At 40.9% G+C, this 24,427-nt stretch overlaps 1 protein-coding gene across 2 annotated transcripts; it reads right to left on the bottom strand.

The window, feature by feature from the left end:
• Positions 1 to 3,926: 3,926 nt before the first annotated feature.
• mgmt (O-6-methylguanine-DNA methyltransferase) lies at positions 3,927 to 24,159 on the bottom strand. 2 transcript variants are annotated; one of them, XM_068327436.1, is made up of 5 exons: positions 24,073 to 24,159; positions 21,489 to 21,637; positions 12,579 to 12,739; positions 8,156 to 8,295; positions 3,927 to 5,142 (listed from the first exon to the last, which is right to left on the bottom strand). In XM_068327436.1, the coding sequence occupies exons 1-5, from the start codon at positions 24,109 to 24,111 to the stop codon at positions 5,014 to 5,016; spliced, it is 618 nt and encodes a 205-aa protein (XP_068183537.1). In that variant the 5' UTR covers positions 24,112 to 24,159; the 3' UTR covers positions 3,927 to 5,013. The 2 variants fall into 2 exon arrangements, with proteins under 2 accessions (XP_068183537.1, XP_068183538.1); XM_068327437.1 differs by having other exon boundaries at positions 21,489 to 21,634.
• Between the last annotated feature and the right edge of the window lie 268 nt (positions 24,160 to 24,427).

Raw genomic sequence — 24,427 nt, 5'->3', positions numbered from 1 at the left:
TGTGAGAACCACTAACTGCCAGCCTGGTCTTGCAGGCATCTCTGATTGCCAGGACACTATGACAAACATGCAGGGGCTGGGAGTGTTGCATCCTGGGGGATGACAGCTTCTGTTTGATTGTCAATAAGGCTCATTAGGAGAAAAAATGGAGAATGCAAAAAGAGATTAAATGACTTGAGACAGGGTCCCGCTCATGTTTCATTACAAATGATTTATCAGAGCCTTTATTTTATCAGTTCGACAGAAAAGACAACTTTGCACCAAAAAGGAGTGATTTTGCTTTATTCATATTAATATAAATCAAATTTTAGATAATTTGAATGATCTACGTGTGATTCACTCGACACGTTTAACCCTTTAGACATCACACACACGTGAAAACCTCTCTCCTGTTCTGAGAGACTCCTCTCGAGAACGGTCGCGGATGTTTCCCTCCATCTTAGGGAGGAACGGCCAACAAAGCAGCGTGTAAGGGCCTTTCCCTGAAGAGTCCTTGTCACGCCGCGCCAAACCTCTGTGATTATCGTTGTTTTTGCAGAGAGTGTCCATGCCTGCCAATACCGCTGTTCCATAAATGAATTTGGCCCCTCGTCAACGAATTACCTAACACGCAGAACTGTGTATGTGTCACATCCAATTCCAACTTACCGGCTTTGGTGGTGTGTGTCAGCTGGAGGACTTAATCATCAATCGTCAATCATAATAAGTGAAGCACATTGATAGGGCTCCCCTTTTTTTTTTCTCTCCTGCACGGTTAAATAAAGTGTAAAGGGAGAAGTTAAAACTGACCTTGTTAAATTGGGACCACAATTTATATTCCTAATTTAGTGTATGGATTAATTAGTTGCGTGTGTATGTGTGTGTGTGTGTGTGTGTGTGTGTGTGTGTGTGTGTATCGGTTTCCATGTGGTGGAGCTTGGGAGCTGTATCTGCTTTCATGTGGAAACTGGAATGATATCTGTCAGTCTAATCTTTGCGTTTTTGCTAAGGGTTTGCATTTTCAATGCACTTTTTTAATTACTGCTCAATTAGACAATTTATAGACAGGACTTTTCCAGCATTAGATACTAATCAATAAGCCTCATTCTCACATCATATAAAATTAACCACTTTGACCTTTTGTAAGTCCTGAATAAAAAAATAAAAAAATAAAAAAAACACAAACACACACCCACTGGCAAAGCGTGCAACTGAGGAATCTGGATAATTTTTTTTTTCCTTCCCCGTGATCCAATCCACTCCACTCCACCGTCATATAGATCGGAGTCTGCGGGGGCCAGAGGCGCTGACAGAGCCCAGATACTCCCAGTCTGTCTGGGGGACTGGGGAGACTGGTGCCATGGGGTCCCGGAGCCTCTGAAGTGCCGCCCCTCCGTCAACATGACCAAGGCTAGACCTGCACTTTCTCCAGGCTGAGACACTCTCCTTACCCCGCTGACAACCACACCGCATAGTCACAGATTGATACATGCAGGGATATACGCTCACAGGCAGCCGCTCTCACGTAATGTATGGCCGCTCATCAGCCGGTCCTAATTAGAGGCTCCCAGAACAACATTTGGGTTCATAAGGTTAGAATGACACACCAATACAAAGTTCCTAACGTATACACACTCGCATGCTGATTCGTCTCATTGTTTCTTTTACTCCCTCGTTTAATCCCGCTGCATCTCATCACCACTGTCCTGAACAGGGAGGGGGTCTCTTTGTTCTAAAGAAACAAAACAAAAAGAAAAGGCACCATACGAATATTCCGTCCTCCTGCTTTCCCTCTCTCAAAACACAAAGATCATTACAAGAGCATCAAAGTATGCCATGTTTGAAATTATATTTCTCTTTGTAGTTGTGGCGTAGCGTGGAGTGTGTTGGTATTAGATGCTGCTGTGGCAGCTGTCGTGGCTGGCTGCGTGGTGCCTCCGTGTCAGGGCCTCTGAGGCCAGGCTGTCCCGACAGACAGACAAGAGGGGGAGGAAACCTGATAGCGAAGCCAAGCCCGAGTCTAATGTCTGTCTATCCAGCTATCTATCCCTCCGTCTATCTGTCTGGATGACTATTGGACACTGCCTATCTGCATGCTGGATACTCCTCTGGCTTCGCAGCAGCAGTGCATCACTCGCAGCTGAGTTCCAGAAGTTTGCACTCTTAATTTCTTATGTGTACAAACTTCTTAGGAAGGATAAAAAAAAACAACAGCTATTTATGAGTCACTGATGTGGCTGAAGGATTAACTTCTGCAGGGTCTCCACCGCTAAACCTGCGAGTTGTGCCAAGGAGGTGCAGGTTGTGATAACATTAGAATTATGAGCTGACATGTATGAGGAGCAAGAGATGGAAGAAAAGAAAAGAGTGTGTTTGTATTTGATGTGGGGGCAGAAAATTGTTCTATAATGAGGACGGGTGGCAGGATATGAGATGGGAAGTGGGGAGTTGGAGACAGGATATAAGTTATGAGAAGGGAACTAATGTTATCAAATGCAGAGGTTGTTGTTGCCGCTGTATAAGCTAAAATGAATCTTACTACTCCTGGCCATGATTAATACAGCTCGGCCAGGTCAAAACCCAACACTAACGCCGAGAACGCCACCAACCATATCCTCGCTCTTTCGGGGGGCTCAAATGAGTGTGTGTCGTACAGGAAAGAGGGAGTGTGTGTGAGGGGGTTAATAAATGTTGAATCAAACACCGCACGAGACACTCACACTCCTTAAGGGTTGCCCATTAGCGGTGTGTGGGTGCATGGGGAGTTTATCAGTGTCTGGGTGATTTATGAAGTCAGACTCAATATCATCCACTTCACCCACACACATATGGACATACACATGTGCACACACCAACTCGCATGGCCACATGGTCTCCTACACACACACACACACACACACACACACACACACACACACACACACACACACACTCACACACACACACACACACACACACACACACACACACACACACGCGCACAAACATACTCACACATGAGTATGGAGCACTCATGTAGTCGTTCTCTGAAATGAAGGCAGATATTAGGCCAAAATTAAAGGTTTCACAGAGATTAACAGTGCGGATGATGAGATCGTCTCAGCCTCTTTTAATCTAATTCCCTCTTTTTTTTTTATCTCATAGCCAGCGTGATACAGAAGAGGCACTCACAGCAAAAAAGACACAACATAAAACAGATATATTAATATAGCTGCTGCTATAACTACAAATACTTTATTGCTGTGGAAATGCAAAACTTATTAAAAAAAAAAAGGTGTGAACTATTTTACACTTTTTGGGGTACTGCAGTAATTCCATGGTAATTGCATGGTAATTACTGCAGTGTGTCTAAAGCTTTGATGCTAGATTTGTTCTTCAACACTCAGAGACATGGGTATCTCTGGTTGCAAAATTTGTAGCATTCCTCAGAATTTACTTAGCCACAAGCAAAAAAAAAGGAGGGTGCTTACAGTGCACTTCAGAGTACGCCTAGCTTAAATGGGACCCCTTGTGGCTGTGTCACAGCTCCCTTCGTTAGGGGGCTGACTGTAGCCTGTAGTCACCACAGGCATCATTAGCCCTCTGTGAAACCAAAGACTGTGTCTCATTCTTCATCTGCCTGTCTGCTGCCTCAACATCTATGCCACGATGGTGCTCTAACGGCGGAGTAAGTGAGTCCGGCAGCATGGGTGCGACAGCTGCTTGGAGCTGATCGAATAAGAAATTCAAAAAAGCTTCAAAGTTCAAATGTATTCAGTGAGGGACACTTGCATTGGTTCCGCAAAAGGTTAGAGCCAAGGTTATTTTTGTGGCGTGGATTATTTGGCTACCATGGGTCAATGGTAAAAGGATAACTGTGAGCAAGACCGGGTCACCCTGGAAGGAAAATTTAGCAATGAAAAAAACTAAACTGTCAAACTTAAAATAAATCACTTTATGGAAATGAGTAAGATAGTATAAACTTTATTTAATTAAATCTGAACTGCACTTTACACAACTGCTGTTCTCCGTATGGTCATTTAAAAAAAAGAATATTTCATCCCAAAGTGTTTAAACAGGGTTGTGATGAAAATAAAATGACATATGAACATTTAAGTCGCAGATTACATGTGCAGGATAAATTCAAGGTTGAAATGTTGACTTCTGTTTCCCGTTCTGTACTGCCCTCTAATGGAAATTGCTACTCAGAAATATAAAGCAGAAGCTCTGACATAGAGAGCCGGAGCGATGAGAGAAGACGGACAGCGTAATTAATCATGAGATGAAGTGACCAAATGCTACACGAAAACAATTTTAAAATTAAGACAATTAAAATGATGAAAAGGCAGAATTTGTCATTTTGAGATGTTTTTTTTTTTACACATGTCTAATGTAACAAACTTACACTATATAATGTTTAAGACATCTCCACTCTAGGTGTATTATAAGGCGAGTGCAAACAATGAGATCTAAATGAAGACAAAACAAATGCTTCACTACAAAGCTTTGTAGCAGTAAAATTCAGAGCCTTTATCACTGGATGTTGAACAAAGCATTCACTTGGCAGGAAATTAAAAAACCAACGAGAGGTACAAAGACTAATTCTGCTTCGAAAAAAATAACAACAACAACAACAATGCAAGAGACATATTTTTAAGGGAATAATGATTCTTTAGAAAAAGCATTCCAGCACTAGCTGGCAAACACAACGGAGACCCACGGGAGCATATGTTTGTAATTCCTACTGTTCTCTGTTTAAGTTATTTTTGTACATTCTAATTCCGCAACAACTCCGTATTACATTAACTATGCACAATCTCTATTCTTAGATGTAAAAAAAAAAAGAAAAAAAAAAAGAGTTTGAATATCCACAAGTACATCCAGTTGTTCCAGTGTGTGCCAAACACACTAAACTTTGTGGCCCTATTTTGAAAAGAAACCAACTTGTTTGTATGAATGCTTGTGTGTGCGTGCGTGTGTGTATTTGTGTGTGTGTGTGTGTGTCCCAGTGTGCATGTGTGTACTGAATGAGGGACAGTCGGCCTCTGTCATGCTTTAGCCTTCCAGTCTCTGACTCTCATGGGTGAGCAGCCATTGTTTGAGGTGGTCACCCTTGCCGCTCATGTACGGCCCACTCTGTCCACTGCTGGAAATGACTCGGTGACAGGGGATGAGGAGAGGAACCTGGCACAGACAGACGGAGAGAGAAAACTCAAGCTTGGAAGAAATAAATGTCTGCAAGTCTTGCAAATATGCAAAAACATTTTTCCACACAGAGACACACAATATTCTCCTTTGTGTTTTCTATAAATGCCATTTTCCAATTATTAATTCAGTGCAGACGTTGCACAGGGACATTTCCAGCATACAAGTTAAACATAGTGTGACTCCACAACTGTCATGCTTTTGCAAAAAAAACTAATATTTGAAACAATACAGATTGGGGTTTAAAAAAATTCAACTACTTTTTTATTCTCAGGTTGACATTTACTGTCACAGCAGCACAACAGTTGGATGCGTTGATAATAGATATGTATTATGTATTAAAGGACCTCTGATTTACTACAGAAACGGTGTGACTTAAAAGTAAGCAACATGCAGAAAATATGAATCTGCACTTTGTGTGTTTTGGCTTTTTTATGTTCCTGCACCGCATGAAAACATCGTGCAACACCAGAAGTGTCTGGTTTGATCCAGCACAAATCCACATTCAGGGTGATAGCTCAGTCTTTGGGTATAAATGTTTTTTACTCTTTAATAGTGCAAAGCAAAGAAGCAATCAAAAATTAATGGGCAAAAACACCAGCAGGATGAATATTCAATCGAGAGGGTGTCAACATTAAGATCTGATAACCCTGTGATCATTAAAAAGAGGAAGTCGGTGGAGCGTTTACTCTTGTTTCAGACGACTGCCAGGGGGGTCCCGAGTTCTTTGTAAACTAAATGGCTGGAGAAAGATTAAACAAGCAAGCCTAAAACACTTCGATCATTGTGAATTCCGAACAAGAAGAGTGGCAACAGTTGAAGTGAATCACAGCAATTATTTCTTTTAAAATATTCTAAATGTTGCCCTCAATTTGTATTTGTCATACTAAACAGTAACCCAACACAAATACTGCAGCATCGTAGCGATATTCCGACAAGTTATCCTGACTTGATGGCTGCACCTCCAGCCTTTTATATAAAAGTTGGACATGCAGTGTGTTTCAGTTCGGATTCATCATTAAACCCGCTCCCATATCAACAGCAATAAAACTTTCCGAGCCCCAGATTAACCTTGCAGACAGAGAAATACTGCTCGAATATTCTGATCAATACTGTTCCCCGGGTTTGGAGGGAGTGCAGGGTACCCTCAAGGCCTTTGGATCTGCCTCCTCACTTGGGGGGAAAGAGCACTACACCAGGCTTATCAATACTCAAATCCTGGTGAAGAAGAAGTGCCACAGAGAGGCAAGGATCGATTGAGCACACTGAGCTTTTCACAGCTGAAGCCTGAGTGGAGAAGCACTACTGACAAGTAATTGACACTGACAATCTGACTCTGGATCTGTATCAGGAGCTGAGGGCTCAGGCTCCCAGCCTCCCTGACGAAAGGAAAGAAATGTCTGTAAAACATGAGACTGAGAGGTATTATACAGCCCTCCAGAAGCAACGCCATTGGCTAATGTAACATATAAAGTATATGGAAGAAGCTAGTGTGCAGTAAAACACGCATGTGCTTTTTTACTTGCATTCATCGTATATTTAAAATGACTTTTTTTTTTATTATTCAGAAGTACTTTCCTTCCTACTTCAATTACAAAAACAGAGGGGGAAGAATAAGTGCAGTATTTAGATTAGCTCTCACAGCACATATGAGGCTGAGCATCTCACTGGCTGCATTTCTGTACATGAAGTCTTCTCTGCTTCACAGAGCACACCGGTGGTGCCCACAGCACTACATGGGCAGAGCTAAATGGGCTTTGATCAAAGGGTTTGATCAAAATTAGACACACCACTTGCCCTCTAGCCCTCCATTTTGTACACGGTGATTCATGAGCCGTGATGCAGGCCAGGTCTCTACAAGTATCTTAGATTTGCAGCGAACGTCTACAGTACCGACTTGAGAGAACAGGAACAAAAGGTTTGAGCTGAAAAATGCGCTGTAGGTAGACTTTCACAGAGGTAGATATTTCCCCATGTCCATAACCCAACACACTTAAATGCTTACATCACATATCGTGCACATGAGAAATTGTTTTAAGAATATTCATTTATTAGAAAATTCTGGTGACTTCACACCTTTCTGTCAATCATGCTTCTTCCAGAAAAGGAAACAGATGAAACTAATTGTGTTCATTGTCAGTTTTCTTTTTTTGCCTGCATAAGCGTTTAAAGCAGAGTGTAAATGTCTAAAGATGACCGTGTAACTTGTTTTTTTAACCTCTTCATAAGATTTTGCTGTTTAAGATAGATAAGATAGAAAGACGAGGGAGAAGGCTAGTGCAAGACCATAGATTAAAGATAGTGCTCCGATCTACCTATGCACTAGCATTGATCTATGGTCAAAGCTAGTGCATAACTTTGACCTACCCTGAAGCGTTGACCCTGACCTAACCTTAAAGTAGGTCAGGTTAAGTCGCAGGATGTTGCAGTCTCTGACTGCCTTGTTAATGTGTTTTATTAGTTATTTATTTATTCATATATATTATTATTGATGGATTTTATTCTTGAATGTTTAAATAGTTTCAGCATAAGACATTTTTGCAAACACAAATGTATCTAAAGCAATTGATGTTCTTTCACAAAATTATAATTACATGTGAGAACATTTAGAACTTAAGCTAGAACTTCAAATATATGTGTGTGTGTGTGTGTGTGTGTGTGTGTGTGTGTGTGTGTGTGTGCGTGTGTGTGTGTGTGTGTGTGTTCTTGCTTGGCTATTAAAATACTTGTAGGTTCATGTTCACTGTAATCTAACAAAGCAGTATTGTTGCCAAAACACTAAAACTATAATAAAAGTGCTTCTTATCAAATTTTGATTTGCTACCTATAGTTAATCAATAGTTAACCTCTGATTAAAGGTGTTATTGTTTACACAGAACATGCAGGTTCCTACTTAGCCATTATTCAAGGCTAATTAAAATAATTACTTTCCCTATCTGATGAATGAAATTGGTAAGAGAAGGGTCTGTCAGTCAGTGTCAGCCATGCTCACCGGGTTCCTCCTCATAGCTCCGCCCACCGCCCGCACTGCTTTGGGGTTTCCCGCCATCTCCGCGAGACGCTTGTACGAGACCGTATCACCAAGCTTCACATCCCTCAGAAGCACTTGCAGCACGCGGCTGGTGAACGCATCTTCATCATAAAATCAGAGGATGGAGAGGAAGGGAGGAAAAGAACAGAAGAAGAGAGTCCCTCATAAAATTAATCAAACTCAGACAGCTGACTGAGAGACAACAAGACAACAGTTTAGCACCATGTAGGTTTTTACGCCTTTGAAATTAGCAGGTGATTTGAATATAAATCAACATTCTGACATGAATAGTTCGTCGCGTCTCTCTGCATGTTTGATGTCAAACTCCACTCTAAAACCGGCTCTGTGTGACTCCTTTATGAGACTCATTAAAACAACCGAATGCATCAAAGTCCCTCAGTTTGACCTCAGAACTAGTATCAACATGTTACAGGAGCAGATGTGAGCAAATTATTTCTATGGAAGAAAAATCTAGGTTATGCTTTGAAAGGTCACAGCTAAAATTAAAAAAGTTCGCTCCTTCATTTAAAAGGATTAAGAGAGGCCAAAAAGACTGCAAATCTGCTCCAGATTTTTAATAATAATAATTTGAATGTTGCATACCATTTGTGGCAGTGGGATGACTTTGAGGTTAATCAGACCAATTTGTCCTTTTAATTGCTTTCTATTCAGAGTAGCTTCATTATATCATCTTCACTTAAATGGCAGAATTCTTCAAATCATCCGCAGCTTAACCGACCACATTAATGGCTTTGATTCCATTAGCACTTTAGCACTAGCATTATCTTTTTTTTTTCGGGATTACCATGCGCCGACTGAGAGACGTGTTTGTCTAGCTCTGACTGCTGAAGAAAAGGGCGGGAAAAGTGTTTGAAGCATCCCGAAACCTTCAGACATCGATGTGCTGAGCTTGTGTAGGGATCGAAACAACTTTCTTTTTTTTTTATTTTGTAGAGAGAACAAGATTGGGAACAATAGTCTTGTTATCACGAGGGGATGACACTCTTCTAGTACATACATGTACTCAGTCATGAAAATTCAATTAGTGATCTCCCATTCTCTCTCATTTATATGGTCTAAGAGAGCACATGACAAGTGATCTATGAGAAATCCTTCTAAATTGGCATTGTGTGAAAACATGTCACACCCCTGTCTCTCTTCTACAGAGTGAACATCCTATGCTCCCCAGGCTCCCTCGCTACCTTATAGTCACTCTCCGCTACACAAAGCCATGCGAACAAGGCAATTTGCCTAAACTGGGGGGAATAAGTGTAAAACCTAAAGGGGATATATTTGATTGATGCGCACCCATGTGAGTTCTTTGTCTTGAACAAGGCCCGTAGGTACTGTTTAATAATTTTTCAGGTAATAATCATGCTGTCAACGAGATGACGGGCTGTTACGCAGACAGACTTAATGTTATGAGGAGATAAGATACACCCCTGAAATTTCTTTTATGCATTATCTGCCTCATAAAGCTTGGATTTGGCCACAAGATGTGATTGGTGCATTTTGATATCATTTTGTCACCAGCAGGCAATGACAACTCACCCAGACTGTGGCTTGGACAAATCCTCATTGATGCAAAAGTTATTGACAAGCAACCAAAGTCAGAGTCATGCGAGTGTTTTCTGCTATGAGCAGGTCGAGTAACAAGCTACAATGGTGTTTACACCTTTTATAAACCATGAGCAGGTTTTTCTCCTGGAAGAAGAAGAAGAAAAAAGTCTGTGCTCCTATCCGCTGCTACAGAGGTTAAAGAACTTTGCCCTCATCAGCGTTGGTGACAGAGACTTCATTCGGGTCACTCAAGGTGACCACCAATGATTTGGAGAGCAGTCCCTGAGTCCCATACTTCATAAAGAGCCTAATATGGTGTGTCTGGGGTCAGGAACCTCTTTATCGGGGTGCAGTGAAGTCAATTGTTTAAATAAAACTTGAGGGGAACCACTTACATGTTTACAGACATCCCATAATTATGTCACAGGTCATTACCACCGTGAGGCCAGGTGGTAGGGCTGCTATGGAGGTAAAGACCGACCGACCTAAAGTAAAATCGAATAGACCTGGGGATTATGAAGCTATCGACATTTGATTGATTTTCTCATAATGTTTAATATGAGAGCAATTTGCAAGCACAAAAAAAAAATCTCACACACACACACACACAACAAAACAGACAAACAAAAAAACAACAACCAATGAAATAAATCCCATCAGCTGTGGCTGTGACAGATTTGGAGAAATGACTTTCAGCTGACAGTTGCCCTCACACACGCCTGTGACAATAAAAAGACAATAGTGGAAATGCAGCTCCCTCATTATCCTTTGTGTCTAATGGGAGGGAAGACTTTGACTCCCAGTCAAAGTGTCTCTTGAGTCTTGACGGATCCATACTTTTGAAGGCTGACGGGGTGCTGATGATTCTCTGATTATTCGATATTCTGAAAACGTTCATTTCCCTAATTCCTCTCCACATCACAGGGGCGAGTCCTGGTGAGTGTCTCATCTCGCCCTGCGCTGTGCACAGGGGGAGGTTCAGGCTCCTGCAGGAACACAGTCATTTGGGCTTTGAAGAGCGCCCTTCCCCCCTCTGCCTCCCCCCCCAACCCCCCGCATATTCCCTGTGCCGCTTACCGACACTAAGATCCTCTCGTCTGTTACATATGGATGTATAATTAATGAGATAAGAATATGCATCGTTTTAAGAACTCATAATGGTGTCTGTGTTTTTCTGGAGGGGGGGTAGCACGCACGCACACAAACACACAACCTGCCCGTAAGTGCGCACATGCCAATCCTCTAGCTCCAACGACCAAATTTGTGTGTGATGTTTCACATGACAATCAGTCAGAAGGCGCACCTCGCATCTCCTTTCAAGTCATCTGTGTAGCTCGGGTCTAACGTGACAGCTAATATGAAAAGTGGCTTGTTTTGTCAGAAATGTGTAAATAAACATGGCAACACTTCAAGCGAAGGTCACAACTCAATATTACATGACAAGAGCAGCGAGAGTGCTTGTCGCGCTCAGGTTCTCCCACAAGATAACTGAGCAAACAAAAGTTGGTTGTCACGGAATGTAATGACCTGATTAAACTAGCGCGACTACATCGAGTTGGAATTTGCACCGCAGTAAAAGCTAATCGTCAATATTTGTGAATCAACAAGCAAAAAAAAAAAAAAAACCCAGAAAAAAAAAAGGGGGAAACCTTCTATTTACTCCCTCAAAAGACAAATACTCTTGATGCTCACATTTAACATTTTTATACTGGCATGGCCTGTGGTTGTGACTACTGAGAGCAATCCAAGCCTAAAATCTGTATTTACTGAGCCCCAAAACAACAGGCGAGGGAGAGAGGTGGAACACAGCACAATCACCTATTCAGATCAGGTACTAATGAAGAATTCCATCTATCCTGAAATTTAATTAAAACCCCAAAGACTTCAGATGAGATGCGATTTGAAAGAGCCTGGGGCTGGTACACAAGCACTTGGTGGCGAAGGGAATCACACTGAAAGTTGATATCGTAATTGGTCCTGATGTATTTTTGCATTGCCTTTGCGGGAGCGTGGGACTCATAGCTGTATACAGGGTCTCGATGGAGTACCTGCTCATTGAAAATGCCATCACTCAAGCACTGAAGATCTGCATGAAATTAGAGAGCGACTAAGGCCTGATTGCAGGGGAAGAGAGGCACCATTGTTAAATGCATACATTAACAGTTTTCTGTGTATATGTTTACTTCCGGGTCAAAACAAATTCAAACAAGTTCGACTGCAATGAGCAGAAATTAAAGTCATACAAGTGCAATAATTATTTGATTTACAGAATTACTTGTCATTTAATTCCTCAATTAATTCTTCATTTATACTACTTTTCATACTCTGTCATTCATTCTGCAGCCACAGCTACCACTTGTAATATATTTAGCATATTTTCTTGGGTGGACGCTAATTGTCCGTTTTGGGGTGCTTTCATTTTTACTCGCCCTAGGTGACTGGCCGAGCCAACAATAAGCTCATTGAAACTTTACCACCATTCACATGTTGTCATTAAAAAAAGCTTCCTGTCTGAAAATGTCAAGAGTGGAATTCGATCAGTTTCAAATATGTGCCAAGAATCATGGAAAGGCTTGCCAAGACTAACACGCGTGGTAAGAGCTGCCACAGATTACTGAACCAAGTTACTGCTCTGTGTTCTGTTCCCTCTCGTTCGCTCACCCACTCACTCTCTTTTCCTGTGCTCTCCCTCTCTCCCTCTCTCTCAGCCATAAAATACTTCATTATAACACAGCGAGCCAGTGAGTGTAAGTGATGTAACTGACAATTAAGAGTGAAAGCCCGATCCCAGTCATGGCTCTGCAAATATTTATCCATGACAGACCTCCTTGCAGGGTGGGGTGGTGAAAAGCAGGGAGAGGGAGACTCCCAGTGGTCTGCGGCTCACTGAAGTACGCCTGGAGCCATTCAACGCAGCGCTGCAACTCGGGGCTCATTTCTGCCGGGCTATCGTTGACCACACAGCTCAGGGGGGCCTTGACGCTCCTGCGAGGGATATAAGGAAAGGATGGGGAGTTGAGGTGGGGATCAGAGGAGCAATCATAATACCCGAGCCTTGGCTGAACAGTGATAAAATATGTCGCTAGAGTGTAATAACATGCCACGGGTGATCCAGATGCAAGATGACATAATTTGTGGGGTAAAACTTAAAATCTGAGTGCGTTATGCATTCAGGCTGTGATAAATATCAGTGCTGCAAGAGACGGATAAAAGCTCAAGAAAAGAAAATCTACAAGAAAACACAAACAACTGTTGCAGTGGACACACACACACACACACACACACACACACACACACACACACACACACACACACACACACACACACACACACACATATATGTTGTTGTTTTTTTCTCCTGAAGTGGAGCATTATGGAGTATGAAAGAAAACATCACCGGGTCATAAAGAACAGCGCTTACAGTTTATTTCAAAGGACTTGGAGGAAGCATAAAAAAAAAAGAGTTTTCAAAAGTCTTGCAGCTGTAACGTGAAAAAGTTAAGAGCGCAGCGTTAACAAATAGTTTCAACTCTGCTTGGGTCTACTTTACAGTTCATGACAAGAATAAATGGATTTTTTGGCCAGAGCCGTGCTGGCCAAATGCACTTGGACGTGCATCTTAGCATGAGTAGATGCTTGGAGGAATTTGCCGATGGTTGAGTTGGCATCACTTAACAGCTGAATTTCTCTCCGTTGCTGACCACCCCCCAGGTCAATGCAAGCAGGCTGACCCATATTTGACACTTAAAGACCCTACTGGGAAGGTCCTCTCTTAGCATGTGCATTACTGCAAAGTGGACCTCAAGCTGTGTGGATCTAAAGCTGGCCGCCAATTCCATTAACTGGTGTACAGGACTTATAAATAAATAATACCACCATTTAAGTGCCCCCTTTTCAAAATTGGCTTATCCTGTATGATATTAATAATAGACATTTACTTTGTTAAACACACAGACCGTCTCTCTCCAGCCTGCCGTAACAACGAGACCCTAAAGTGTTTTTACACTTCTGCAGGTCACAGTTTGAGCAACATTTTATATTGGACACGTGCAGCTGAGGTTTACTGGGGTGTTATGACTGAGCAGGTCAGTTTTCAGGGAAACACTCCGCCTGCTAGTTTGTGGCTGTGTGATGAAAATCTCCTGGGTGCCGTTTAACAGTGGGTGTAAATACAGTAAAATGTGTAAATACTCTCATTTCTAAATAAACCACACAGCAGTTTATAGTTGAGTGGTGAAAACTCGGAAACCCACTGGCGGGTCCTGAGCGGAGACCCGCTCAAACAATGGCCATGGCTCATGGCAATCTCTGTCGGCATGGGTGAGTGCCCAGCCAGCCCCAACTTGTCATTGTCTCTCCTTCCTATCCCTCCACTCCCCTTCCTCCCCCAGCTCTCCCCCCTCATTTCCCCCCTCTCTATTTCTCTATCCTCCCACTCCAGCTCTTTTTGCCCCCACCCCCCGCCCCCCATACACACCCACACCATCCCCCCACTTCTCTTTCTCTCAGCAAGGATCTTCAGGCCACTGTTCCCTCTCTACTGCAACCCGTTCCCTCCACCCCGACGTGCCCCCTCCCACCACCACCACCACCTCCTCTACCCTTCCACAGCCCCTCTTTCTCTCTGAGAGGATGTTCCAGCCGCTGCACACTGACAGCTCGGGGATATTGTGTGTGGAAATGTTCCTGTTGGACCCGCAGGCCCTTACAATCTACTGGACAAAGGCTAGAGCACCTTTGCTTAAGGCTTGGCACCTTTGACCTCCAGCTCACACTTCAGACTTGTCACCGTGACTAATTTTCCTCTCCCCTCAGCTCACCGTTATGGATGTGCCAGCTATAAAGGTGTTCTGAGTGATACAACATTGACAGTAGTAAAAGTTAATGCAATGCAGTACATGTTATGGCCAGTAAACAACACCATAATAAATAAATAAAAGTGGAAAAACATCAGTCGAGCTGAAGTCTGTCACCTCTGGGTGCAACAGGGAATTGTTTTTAAAGAGCATGAGGGCAGTGGAGATGTTGCTGCACTGGCAACATTTCCAGCAGCTTCAATGATTCGCAAATCAAGCAGCATCTGACATATGATTCTTTTTTAGAGATCAAATCGGACATTACAACCCTTGCCCTTCAAAGGAGAAATTACAGATGTGTAATAAATGCCAGAGTAATTGCAAAGAGCCTTTTTCCACTATGTCTGATATAAAACTGGTAATTATAATTAAAGGGGATAATAAACAATCTTTCAATACCTATATTTAACAATTATATTTAAGCTGGAATGAACAATTAAAATTTGATTGTTGTGAAATAGTTATTTATTATCTCTTATTTAGTCACAGAAACAATTTTTAAAAATGCTTCCAGTTCTTACTTTTTCGTTTGCAGGTAAGGAAATAAGATACTAATTCAACACTAGCCAGGATGTGCGGCACTAAGAGAAATATTTCCCTTGGTAAAAGGCTTTGATTTGAGAAAATTTCTAATATTGTGGTCCTGTCAAAATCAATTTTCAATTACCATAAATCATTGTTGTGTAAAGTGGGATTCATTTGGAGTTCTACCCAATTTCTAACTCTAATATAAAGAATGAATTGAACATTTATATAATGTTGAGGGTTATTTAATTCATCCTGGAAGAAACATTCAAAAATAAACAAGAGAATACCTGACAATAAATTTGTTGATTTCCTTTCTTTTCCGTATTCTATATCTCAACTTGCACAACTCTTCAAGTATGACTTTTTCTATCAGCCGCAGTCATAAGAATGAAACAGGTTAACCACAGGATCTAATTGAAAGGAATCTGGCGAAGGGTGTAATGGTATATCGCACAAAAAGGGGAAAAACTCAGAACTCATGCCTCCGTCCTGTGAAGCGTGATGGCGCTCATCCTGACTCGATCGCCTGTCACTTTTTGACACAGCCTGCCAGAGTTCTCCTTCACCGATCATGGGTAACACGGCGGGTCAGAGGATGAAATAGAAAAGGCCAAGAGCAGTCCAATATTTTCCTCAGCCTTATAGCTACAGATACTTAACTCAGAGACGTCAAAGACTCAAGAGAGCATGAAAAAGGCCTAAAATGACTGTCTAAAAAGAAAAAAAATACAGCATGTCTCTATGAATGTCAAGATCCTGATAGTCTCTGAGCCAAAGGCTGTGATACAATTGTAAGCCACTTGCTCTACGCAGCTCATTCAACCATATGAAGATCATTTAGATGCCTATCCAGCTACTGCGGCATTAAAGTGAAGAGCGTGTAGACGGGTACGCTATAAGGACCGCTTCCTATTCCGTTCTGGGGCGCACGTTTTTTTTGCCCAGTTGTTTCGAAATAAAAACAGCTCAGCCGGATAAACTGCTCTCTAGATATCCAACAACTCTTATTAGCAAATGTCCGCCAAAGAAGCCGCAACACTCAATCCAATACATAAAGGTGGTGGTAAAATACTGCAGAGTAGGCAACAAAGCACACAACAATTAGGTCTTCTCCCAACTGGCTAGCCACAGGAGTCAGTGAAGGCATGTATTACCAGAGCCTTAACTCTTAGTCCATTATGTAGTGTATCCACACCCCGACGCAGCAATGTTTATCTACAACAGACTACTGAGCAGTTTCAAATAGTGTTTTTAGCCTCTATTCTCAAGTGCCACAGTAAGAGATTCCAATTATACGAATGGTGAGGAGCCAGTGAGGGAGGCATAAAGTACATTAGGGATCTCCTGTAACTGCAGGGACCTTTTAGAGCCTCCGCTGAAGAGGGCCGGGAGACTGGGGGGACAGTGACCCTGCATGGATAGCCTCTGTCAAAATTTGACCACGTCAAGCTCAAAGGCATTATGGGAATCCACTGTCACCAAGTCCTAATTACTGTCTGTGTTCAGAGCAAATTACTGCCTTGTTCCTCTGATTAGCGAGGAGGCTAATCTTCACCTGTGTACGCCAGCACTGCTGAGGGCCCTTGAGTGTTAGCGCTTCGTCTTCTGTAATTTATTTTTAAATCAGTGCCCGCTCCCAGGAGTTTCGAGTGTTTTGTTGTGAACCGCTTACCATGATCCCCACCACCGCCCCCTCACCCCTAAATCCTTGACTAAATCCTTGTTTGGTGCCGCAGGAAGATAAGCAAGAACAACACTTGGGCATAATTGACTCATACTCCTCTCAAAGATGTCAGAGCAGAATCATCTCTCTGCATATTGCTTTAGTATGTCACACACTGTACACTTCTGCATGTTGCAGATATCGAATCCAATCAACTTCTGAAACAAACTAGCACAACCCTCTCCCAGGAAAAAAACTTCCTAGTTGATGGCAGGGAAGGAAAAATAAATCCCATGTAAGTAAAAAAAATAAAATAAATAAAAATAAAAACAAAAAACAACTGTCAGAGCTGCTTTTAGCTCCGTCAATACAATGAGGGGTAACTCCTGCTTTGCATCCTGTCCTCACTCGGGAGGTTCCGCTTTAGAAACCACAACATTTGCAGATTTTTGTCTGAGTGAATGTCAGCATCTCATCTGCATGGGGCAGTTTACAGGTAGTGTGTTACACAGGTGTTGGTTTGCACAGGAAATGGCACATGCAGCCTGATTGGGACGGTCCCAGGAGATTGAGGCATAAGCATAGAGCACAGATGGGTCCCAGGGCCAGTGGGAGCAGCACCTTAATGAATACGCAGCTGAGTACTACACTTCACAACATGCAAAACAATATTCTAAGGCCATGGTAAAAAATAGAACAAAAATCATCTGAATATCATTACACAATGAATTATTCATGCCATTTCTAGAGGGACTACGTCAAAAAGTCTCCCTCGGCTTTACTGATGATTTCATTCAATATCTCAGCACATCTGTTTGTATGACAAAGCATTTTGGTTACAAATGTAAGCAGTTTATTCACCACACAGTTGAGTCTATATATCAAGTGCAAAAAAAAAAAAAAAATCAAACTTGAATAAAATTATGCGGTAAAAGAGAGGGAGAAAGAGACGAAGACAAAGAGAGAGAAATTACAGAGGAAAAGAATAAGTTGTTGATACGGTTCCCGGTGTGTGAGCACATCATGTAAAGGGGCCCAAAACAGGGAACGCATTTACCATCCTGCTATTCAGTGTGAACCGGGACATTGATTCACAACACTGCACGAGTGTGAGAAAAACGATAAATGCATCACCTCAGATATTTCACACCAGCGTTGGTAGTGTGTAAAAGCTGTTGTGACAGCTTGGGTATTAGGGCTAGATAGATGGAAAATGTCTGGCTGCTTATGAATGCCAATGTGACTAGGGTGACGGGTCTGACATAAAAACAGTCCACCTCAGAACAATTAGGCTGTTCTCAGGCCCCATCCAGTGTTGTCAGTGATAATGGAAAGCTGTGAGGATAACTGGTGATAAATAGACTTTAACACCCTCCTCCTTAAGACCAATTCAGTCCTGCAGTCCTCTCATATTCTTAACTAATCATGACCATGGCCGGCAGATTCATACAAAAGACTAATTACTGTTGTACTTCACTTCAGTCTCAAAGGCCTCTTATATAAGGACTTGGGGGTTCTCTTGCCTCTTTTCTCCTCTTGATGGGTATTTTTTTTTTTTTACAAGTAGACCTCATGCTAGACAAAAGCATTTAAAAATTGGTGATTGCTTTCATCTGCTTTAATTACATTCAGAAATGGCATTTCTGCCATATAATACACCCCTATTGTTTCAGAATTATCTGGCTTGGGGAGTAAAATCTACAATATTTGACGATGCTCCCGAGCTAAATCGCCTCTTGAAATTGAAATATGCTGCTGAAATACAAAATAAAAAGCCAGCCTTTGCTGCTGATATACTGAAAGCTTCTTGGCTTCCTGCAGAACTCTATTATTATGCATATCCAGGTAGAAAGTTAATTAACCCAAAGCTTAAGCTAATTATGGTAGCAGAATGCTATCAACCAAACGCTTTCAGTCAGACAGCTGTCCAGAATTTCATTTGCTAATCATTTGTCTTTTGCCGGAGCATATGGTACATTTCCTCACTATCACAGCAACAACAAACAGATGAAAATCATTAACTAAAAACAATGTGCACTGTGAAAAATCAGACACAGATTTATAATGCTTTGTGTCAGAGAGAAAAAGAGGCAGATTTGTGGCCTAGGAAATATAATGATAATTTTGGGTTTAAGCCGCACAGGATTTTTTTGGGTAGACCATGTGACCTAAGTGTGCTGGGAATTCAGATGCACAAATATATTGTTTGTATCTATATGCAAATGAGACAGAATGTTTATCAGTGTAAAATTAATTACAATTTTCTATAGGACCATATGCAAAGAGCTTGTTCCAAACAATTTTTAGCTTCTAGCACATTTTGTGTCTCTTCTTTACAACACTACATTTTGATGTTGTTAAAAGTAGAAGTCCCTCAGCTCTGAATTAAATCAATTATTTTCCAAGAAAGGATTCATGCATTATTTTTTCTTTTCTTTTCATAAAAACACATCATACTGGCTGTTAAAGGGTGATTGATATCAGCATTGCCTCACGACATTATCAGGCAATAAAGGCTACTCAGGTTCTAATGCAACATGTCATACACAGCGTCCTGTAGTACATTTCTATTGAGGACCTCACAAGCTAAATTGCTTTTTTCCTGCTCCCCCACATCTCAGCCAGCTTGACAGACAAATTGATCAAAGCATTGTAAAATAATATGCTCACAAAATGTCTCGGGGCAGGAGTCCAGCCCCTTTTTCATTTTTCACCCTAATAAAAAAGTACTTTATGATTTTTTTTCAGTATTACGTGTCTGTGTTCTGTGTAAAAGAGGCAAGAGGCCTCATATTTCATATAACAGTAATCTTATGTAAAAAAAATGTGAATAATTTTTTTCTGTGAACACCAAGGCCATGCTAAAAACTAAAAAGGGGAAAAAAGCTGGTTAACAGGGAGGCTGGTGCATAGGGCCCCAACAGGGGTTGTTGAGATGTAATGAATTTGTTCATCTGATGGTGCCTTCAGGGCTGTCGTTAGACTGGCAGAGGAGGTTGATTTTTAGGAAATGTTACTCAGATCAGTTAGGAAGCAAAAGGGGCTTCAGACGTTTCTATTACAAAGAGCTGATGGTCATGGTGTGTAAGCAATACTTCGGGGGAGTTAATGCAGCTGTAATGGCATTTATCAATAGCTATCAATGCTGTGGATGTTTTGGCTCCTGCTCCAGCTGTTCAACACCAACCAATAGAGAATTCTAAAACACTGAAAGCAAAGTCACGCAAGCGTTCAGAGCTCGGCCTCGCTCACAGGTCTTCCTTTATGTTATGCATGGAAGTTATCTCTTTCTCATACGCAAAACACACTCTTAGATATCATTTTTCACGCTGACTTTGTAAGCCTGCGCCACACCATATCCAAAGCTGGCAAGAGCCTTGTTTAGTATGTCATAAATAAATCAATGAAAATGGCTGATTTGAACTATTACTGCTACAGGCTGGCTTTTGTGAGATCTACATGTAAAGCCAGTTGGAAAGATAAGCCTATATTTTGTCACTTTATCTCGCCTCCCTTAATGCCTGTTTACATTCTGTTACTCCATATATCTGAGGTGGCTCTAGTTCCCTTGTCTGGTGACAATAATATCATATTCATCAGGTCACAATAAAATCTAAACATTTTCTTTAATGATTTCCTGCTCACACCTTTGAGAACATACAGAGAGCAAAGTGATCGCAGCTTCACTTATGACTGACACACCAAATGATATTAAACTGAGAAATGATCCAGTGATGCGAATCATTAAATTCATTTCCATATTGCTACTGAACCTGAACACACAAATTAAACCCTGTTCACAAGGAGACGGAGAAAGGTGCTTGCGCATGGTTACAGGACATCTTCCATAATCAAAATTCCATATTATTAATTTTCTCACTTCAACTCATTAACAACAAGTGGAATGTTTTTACTGCTTGATGAATTTTGGGAAATAGCAGACAGTCGGGAAGGAAACACATGTTGAGGTATAATATACAAGGTCATTAATGGGTTTTCCATAAATTAGAATTTAAACATACATTTTCAAAAGGATAGTTTCCTATCCGGGTGAATTTGAAAATGGTTTAATTTCCCAAACCATTCAAGTTTATCAAATGCGAATCTGCCATACACGGATATTTAATTTCAATCTAATCAAAACTAATCTGAGATGTAGGATGTGGACCTGTAAAAACATGGAATAAGTACTTATTAATGCTGACTTTAATCAGTTTTAATCGCTTCAGTAAGACTGCCAACATTTTTACAATTTTGAGGGATGGGCAAGGCGTGAAATGTTGACACTCAAGCTACTGCATACAACGTGGAGGAAACATAAATAAACAGAAACGAACAGTCCATGCTCCCTATGGCCTTTGCTGACCCTCCAGATATCGGCTCTAATCAACTCCCTCGTGGATAATAAACACGTTATTTTTCTGAAATTTCAAATATACTGCAGGACAAATCACAACCACATGCCATCAGAAATCTAATTTCAAGCCCAACTGTATTCTGGTGCCCCTCATATTTCTAGCGCCTGCTCATATTTGCCCAACTTTCTCGAGGATATTTCTTGTGGGATCTACAAAAATGCCCTGCTTCCAATGAGGAATGGTGGCACTCCATCACACGAGTGGATTCTGTCCGCCTGTAAATTTCACACCTTTGTTTATCACGTCACCATCCGGCTGTTGTACAGTACCTTTCAGCAGGTGCGACATCCATTAGGATCTGGATGGTGTGCACACCATTCTCACATCCACTGACTTGGATCGTCCCCAGGGGGCTCAGCAATGAGATGGTCTTCTGAGTGCACTGGCTCTCCCTCTGCTTCTTCATCTCGTTGCCCTGCTAAGGAAGCACAAATTACACTCTGTTCATTGACATATTCATGTGGCAACTTTCAGTTTCACATACACACATTTGCATTGAATGATCTATTGAAATTCTAGCAGGCCACCAACAGATGATGACTTACATATTTGAACACCTAGCCTCCAAACAATGTCATGATGTGACTTGATCCCCACATTACTATCCAATATTTCTTTGTGCATGGAAAAGAATACGCCTATCTAACCAATAAATCGCCCATTTTTTCCCCTCTTTCTGTTCTATATATCACATAAATGAGAAAAACAATGCAGTCTGTTCCCTTGTCTGGTGGGAGATTCCCAAGATAGCTCGACATTATTTTCAATCCGTCATTTTTGGTTGATGGTCGGGATGTTTTTCTAGCATTAAATTTGTTCCTTAGGGTGCAACTCCGATGGGATTCTAGTTTCCAGCCCTTAACAACAGCAAAAACGTGCAGCTTTTCTGACGACTGAGATGGATACTGGCAATAACCAGACAGCAGTTCCTTTTTTATTTTTACTTTGAGGGAAGGAGAGATGATTGACTATGTTATATGTGAGTTTTTGAGAGATGGGGGTTATAATAAATAAAGGTCACACTGATTGTAAGAGTTTCAACTAAAGAAACCTTTTCTTCCTAGAACATTGATTTGAAAAGTATCTCAAAGATACAAATATTATATCCTTATTATTTAATTCATAAATTTCTTTCACAGTAGGAACACAAACAGTTCAGCAGGTAGTGATTTTAATTATTGATTACTGACTATTTTCTACATAAACTAATTGTTTAGTCTACAAAGACTCAAGAGACCAAAGTGAGATTTTCACAAGAAATATTGAATCCAATAGCTCAAACCTAAAATAATTTTAGTTAACAAATATATGAAACAAAGTATCAGATCCTAAATGATTGGAGTTGCACACAATTTGAATCTACCAAATAAATGATTATCAAAATTACAGTTCTTACTGTCGATTCAGTAATGAATTTTATGTAGTGGAGAATTCCCTCTCTAATATTTTTTAAATGATTTTTTAAATATCATGGTGTCCTATGGTTATTAACATAATATAACACTTCAGAAATTCAATTTTTCACTTCAAACCTTGAACATTCATTTAATTTTAATCCATTAAATTACTCCTATAATCCAACAAACAAAAACACACAGCTAAAAACTGTGAGATAACTGCAGCTAATACTTATTCTGACAATAAATTATTCCTATACACCCCTAATTTCACAAATGTTTTCTTTTGTCAACTTTCTTTTGTCCTATGAAAGAAAAAAAAATCAAATTTGGGGGTAACAATTATTGCAAAACTGGAAAATGTCACCATAAGCATTAAAGACAATGTGATGAAATTGTAAAACTAGTTTTTGATGCCCACTGATAACTGAAATACCACCCTTTTCATTGCAAAGTGTTCATTAAAAAAAGATTGAAGTCCAAATTCGTATTCAATACTCAATGTAGCCTGTAGTTTCAATTTAAGAAGGAATGCATTCATTCTTAGATTAAACTCAGGTAATGTGGAAAAAAAGAAGTCATGCATTCCCAGAATTTCATTTAGACCTTCTGTCCCCCCCCACTCTTCTTCATGTGCACACACCACTACATCTGTCATGGTATGCGATCACAAATGCGTCTGCTTCAACTTTCTTGTTTGTACTCTTGCAGCTCTCACTGTATTCATCGGGGGTTTGCCTGAACTGACAATAAAGGCGAAACTTCTGAGCCAAACAATGGTACAGTGCACTTTGGATAAGCGCTGAACACACTGCCTGCCATTTAGTAAACTGGTAATAGACTCAGATAGAATAATGGACTTCAGGAATAACGGCCTTGGTTAATAGTCTGCACTGATTAAAAATGATGCCATCATGTTAGTCTTGTGCTGTTTTAGGTGCGGCAGACTAGTTTTAGTGACTATCTGAACGCTTGGATGTTTTCCCAGCTCTGACGATGAGAAACAACAAACAATAAACAGCTTGTGTTGTTAAAAACCACTGGCAGCGTTATCATGCTCGTCAATCATTTGACTCGTTTCTCATCAGACTAGTTCCTGGTCAAACCTGCGCGATTAATGGAGTAGAAAGTGCAGTGACTGCACAGGTGTAAAAATTCAACATGTGCTTTATTGTGCAAATTTGGGTTAAGAAAAGCAATGCCGAAAAATATATTTGATTACCGTAATTATGTAATTGTATGCAATGTTTAAAAACGTTCAAAAACAAACTTTTAATGATATATCGAAATTTAAACTATCTAAAAGACAACAGGGTCCGATAAATCGGCCACATGCTAACTTCCCAAAAGCCAATTCCTTGCTAGCACGGAATGAAACGGATATTTTCTGACCTACAGATATTTTCAGAGTTTTAAAGAAGTATCTTAAAGCTACAAATGTTCTCCTGTAGCTTACAATGAACTCTTCTGAAGCCATGCGGTATCTGTGTACCATGTCCGTTTCTCCGTTCTCTGCAAAACAAATACGACAAAGTCTCTTCCTGTTTATCTAAACTGCGTGGTCGAGCTGGCCAATCACAAGAGGCAAAAGTATCCTGTCGCTCTGTAATTGGTCGATGCAAAAAAGTCGTCGTTCCTCCCTCTGCAGTAGACGGCTTGTCTAATAGGTCTCAAGTTGGGACTTGGGGTCCTTCAGGGGGTCCCCAGTACACCGAAGACAAGTAATGGCTGTGATTTAGATATTTGATTTGCTTGATATTTTTACAGCAGGAAAAAAATATTATAATGCATATTTTGCGCATCTCCGTTAT

Source organism: Antennarius striatus, chromosome 11 (assembly GCF_040054535.1).
Source record: "Antennarius striatus isolate MH-2024 chromosome 11, ASM4005453v1, whole genome shotgun sequence".
In the NCBI taxonomy this organism is placed as follows: domain Eukaryota; kingdom Metazoa; phylum Chordata; class Actinopteri; order Lophiiformes; family Antennariidae; genus Antennarius; species Antennarius striatus.
The sequence above is the reverse complement of the archived record's forward strand: the minus strand, read 5'-3'. Positions and strand labels throughout refer to the sequence as shown.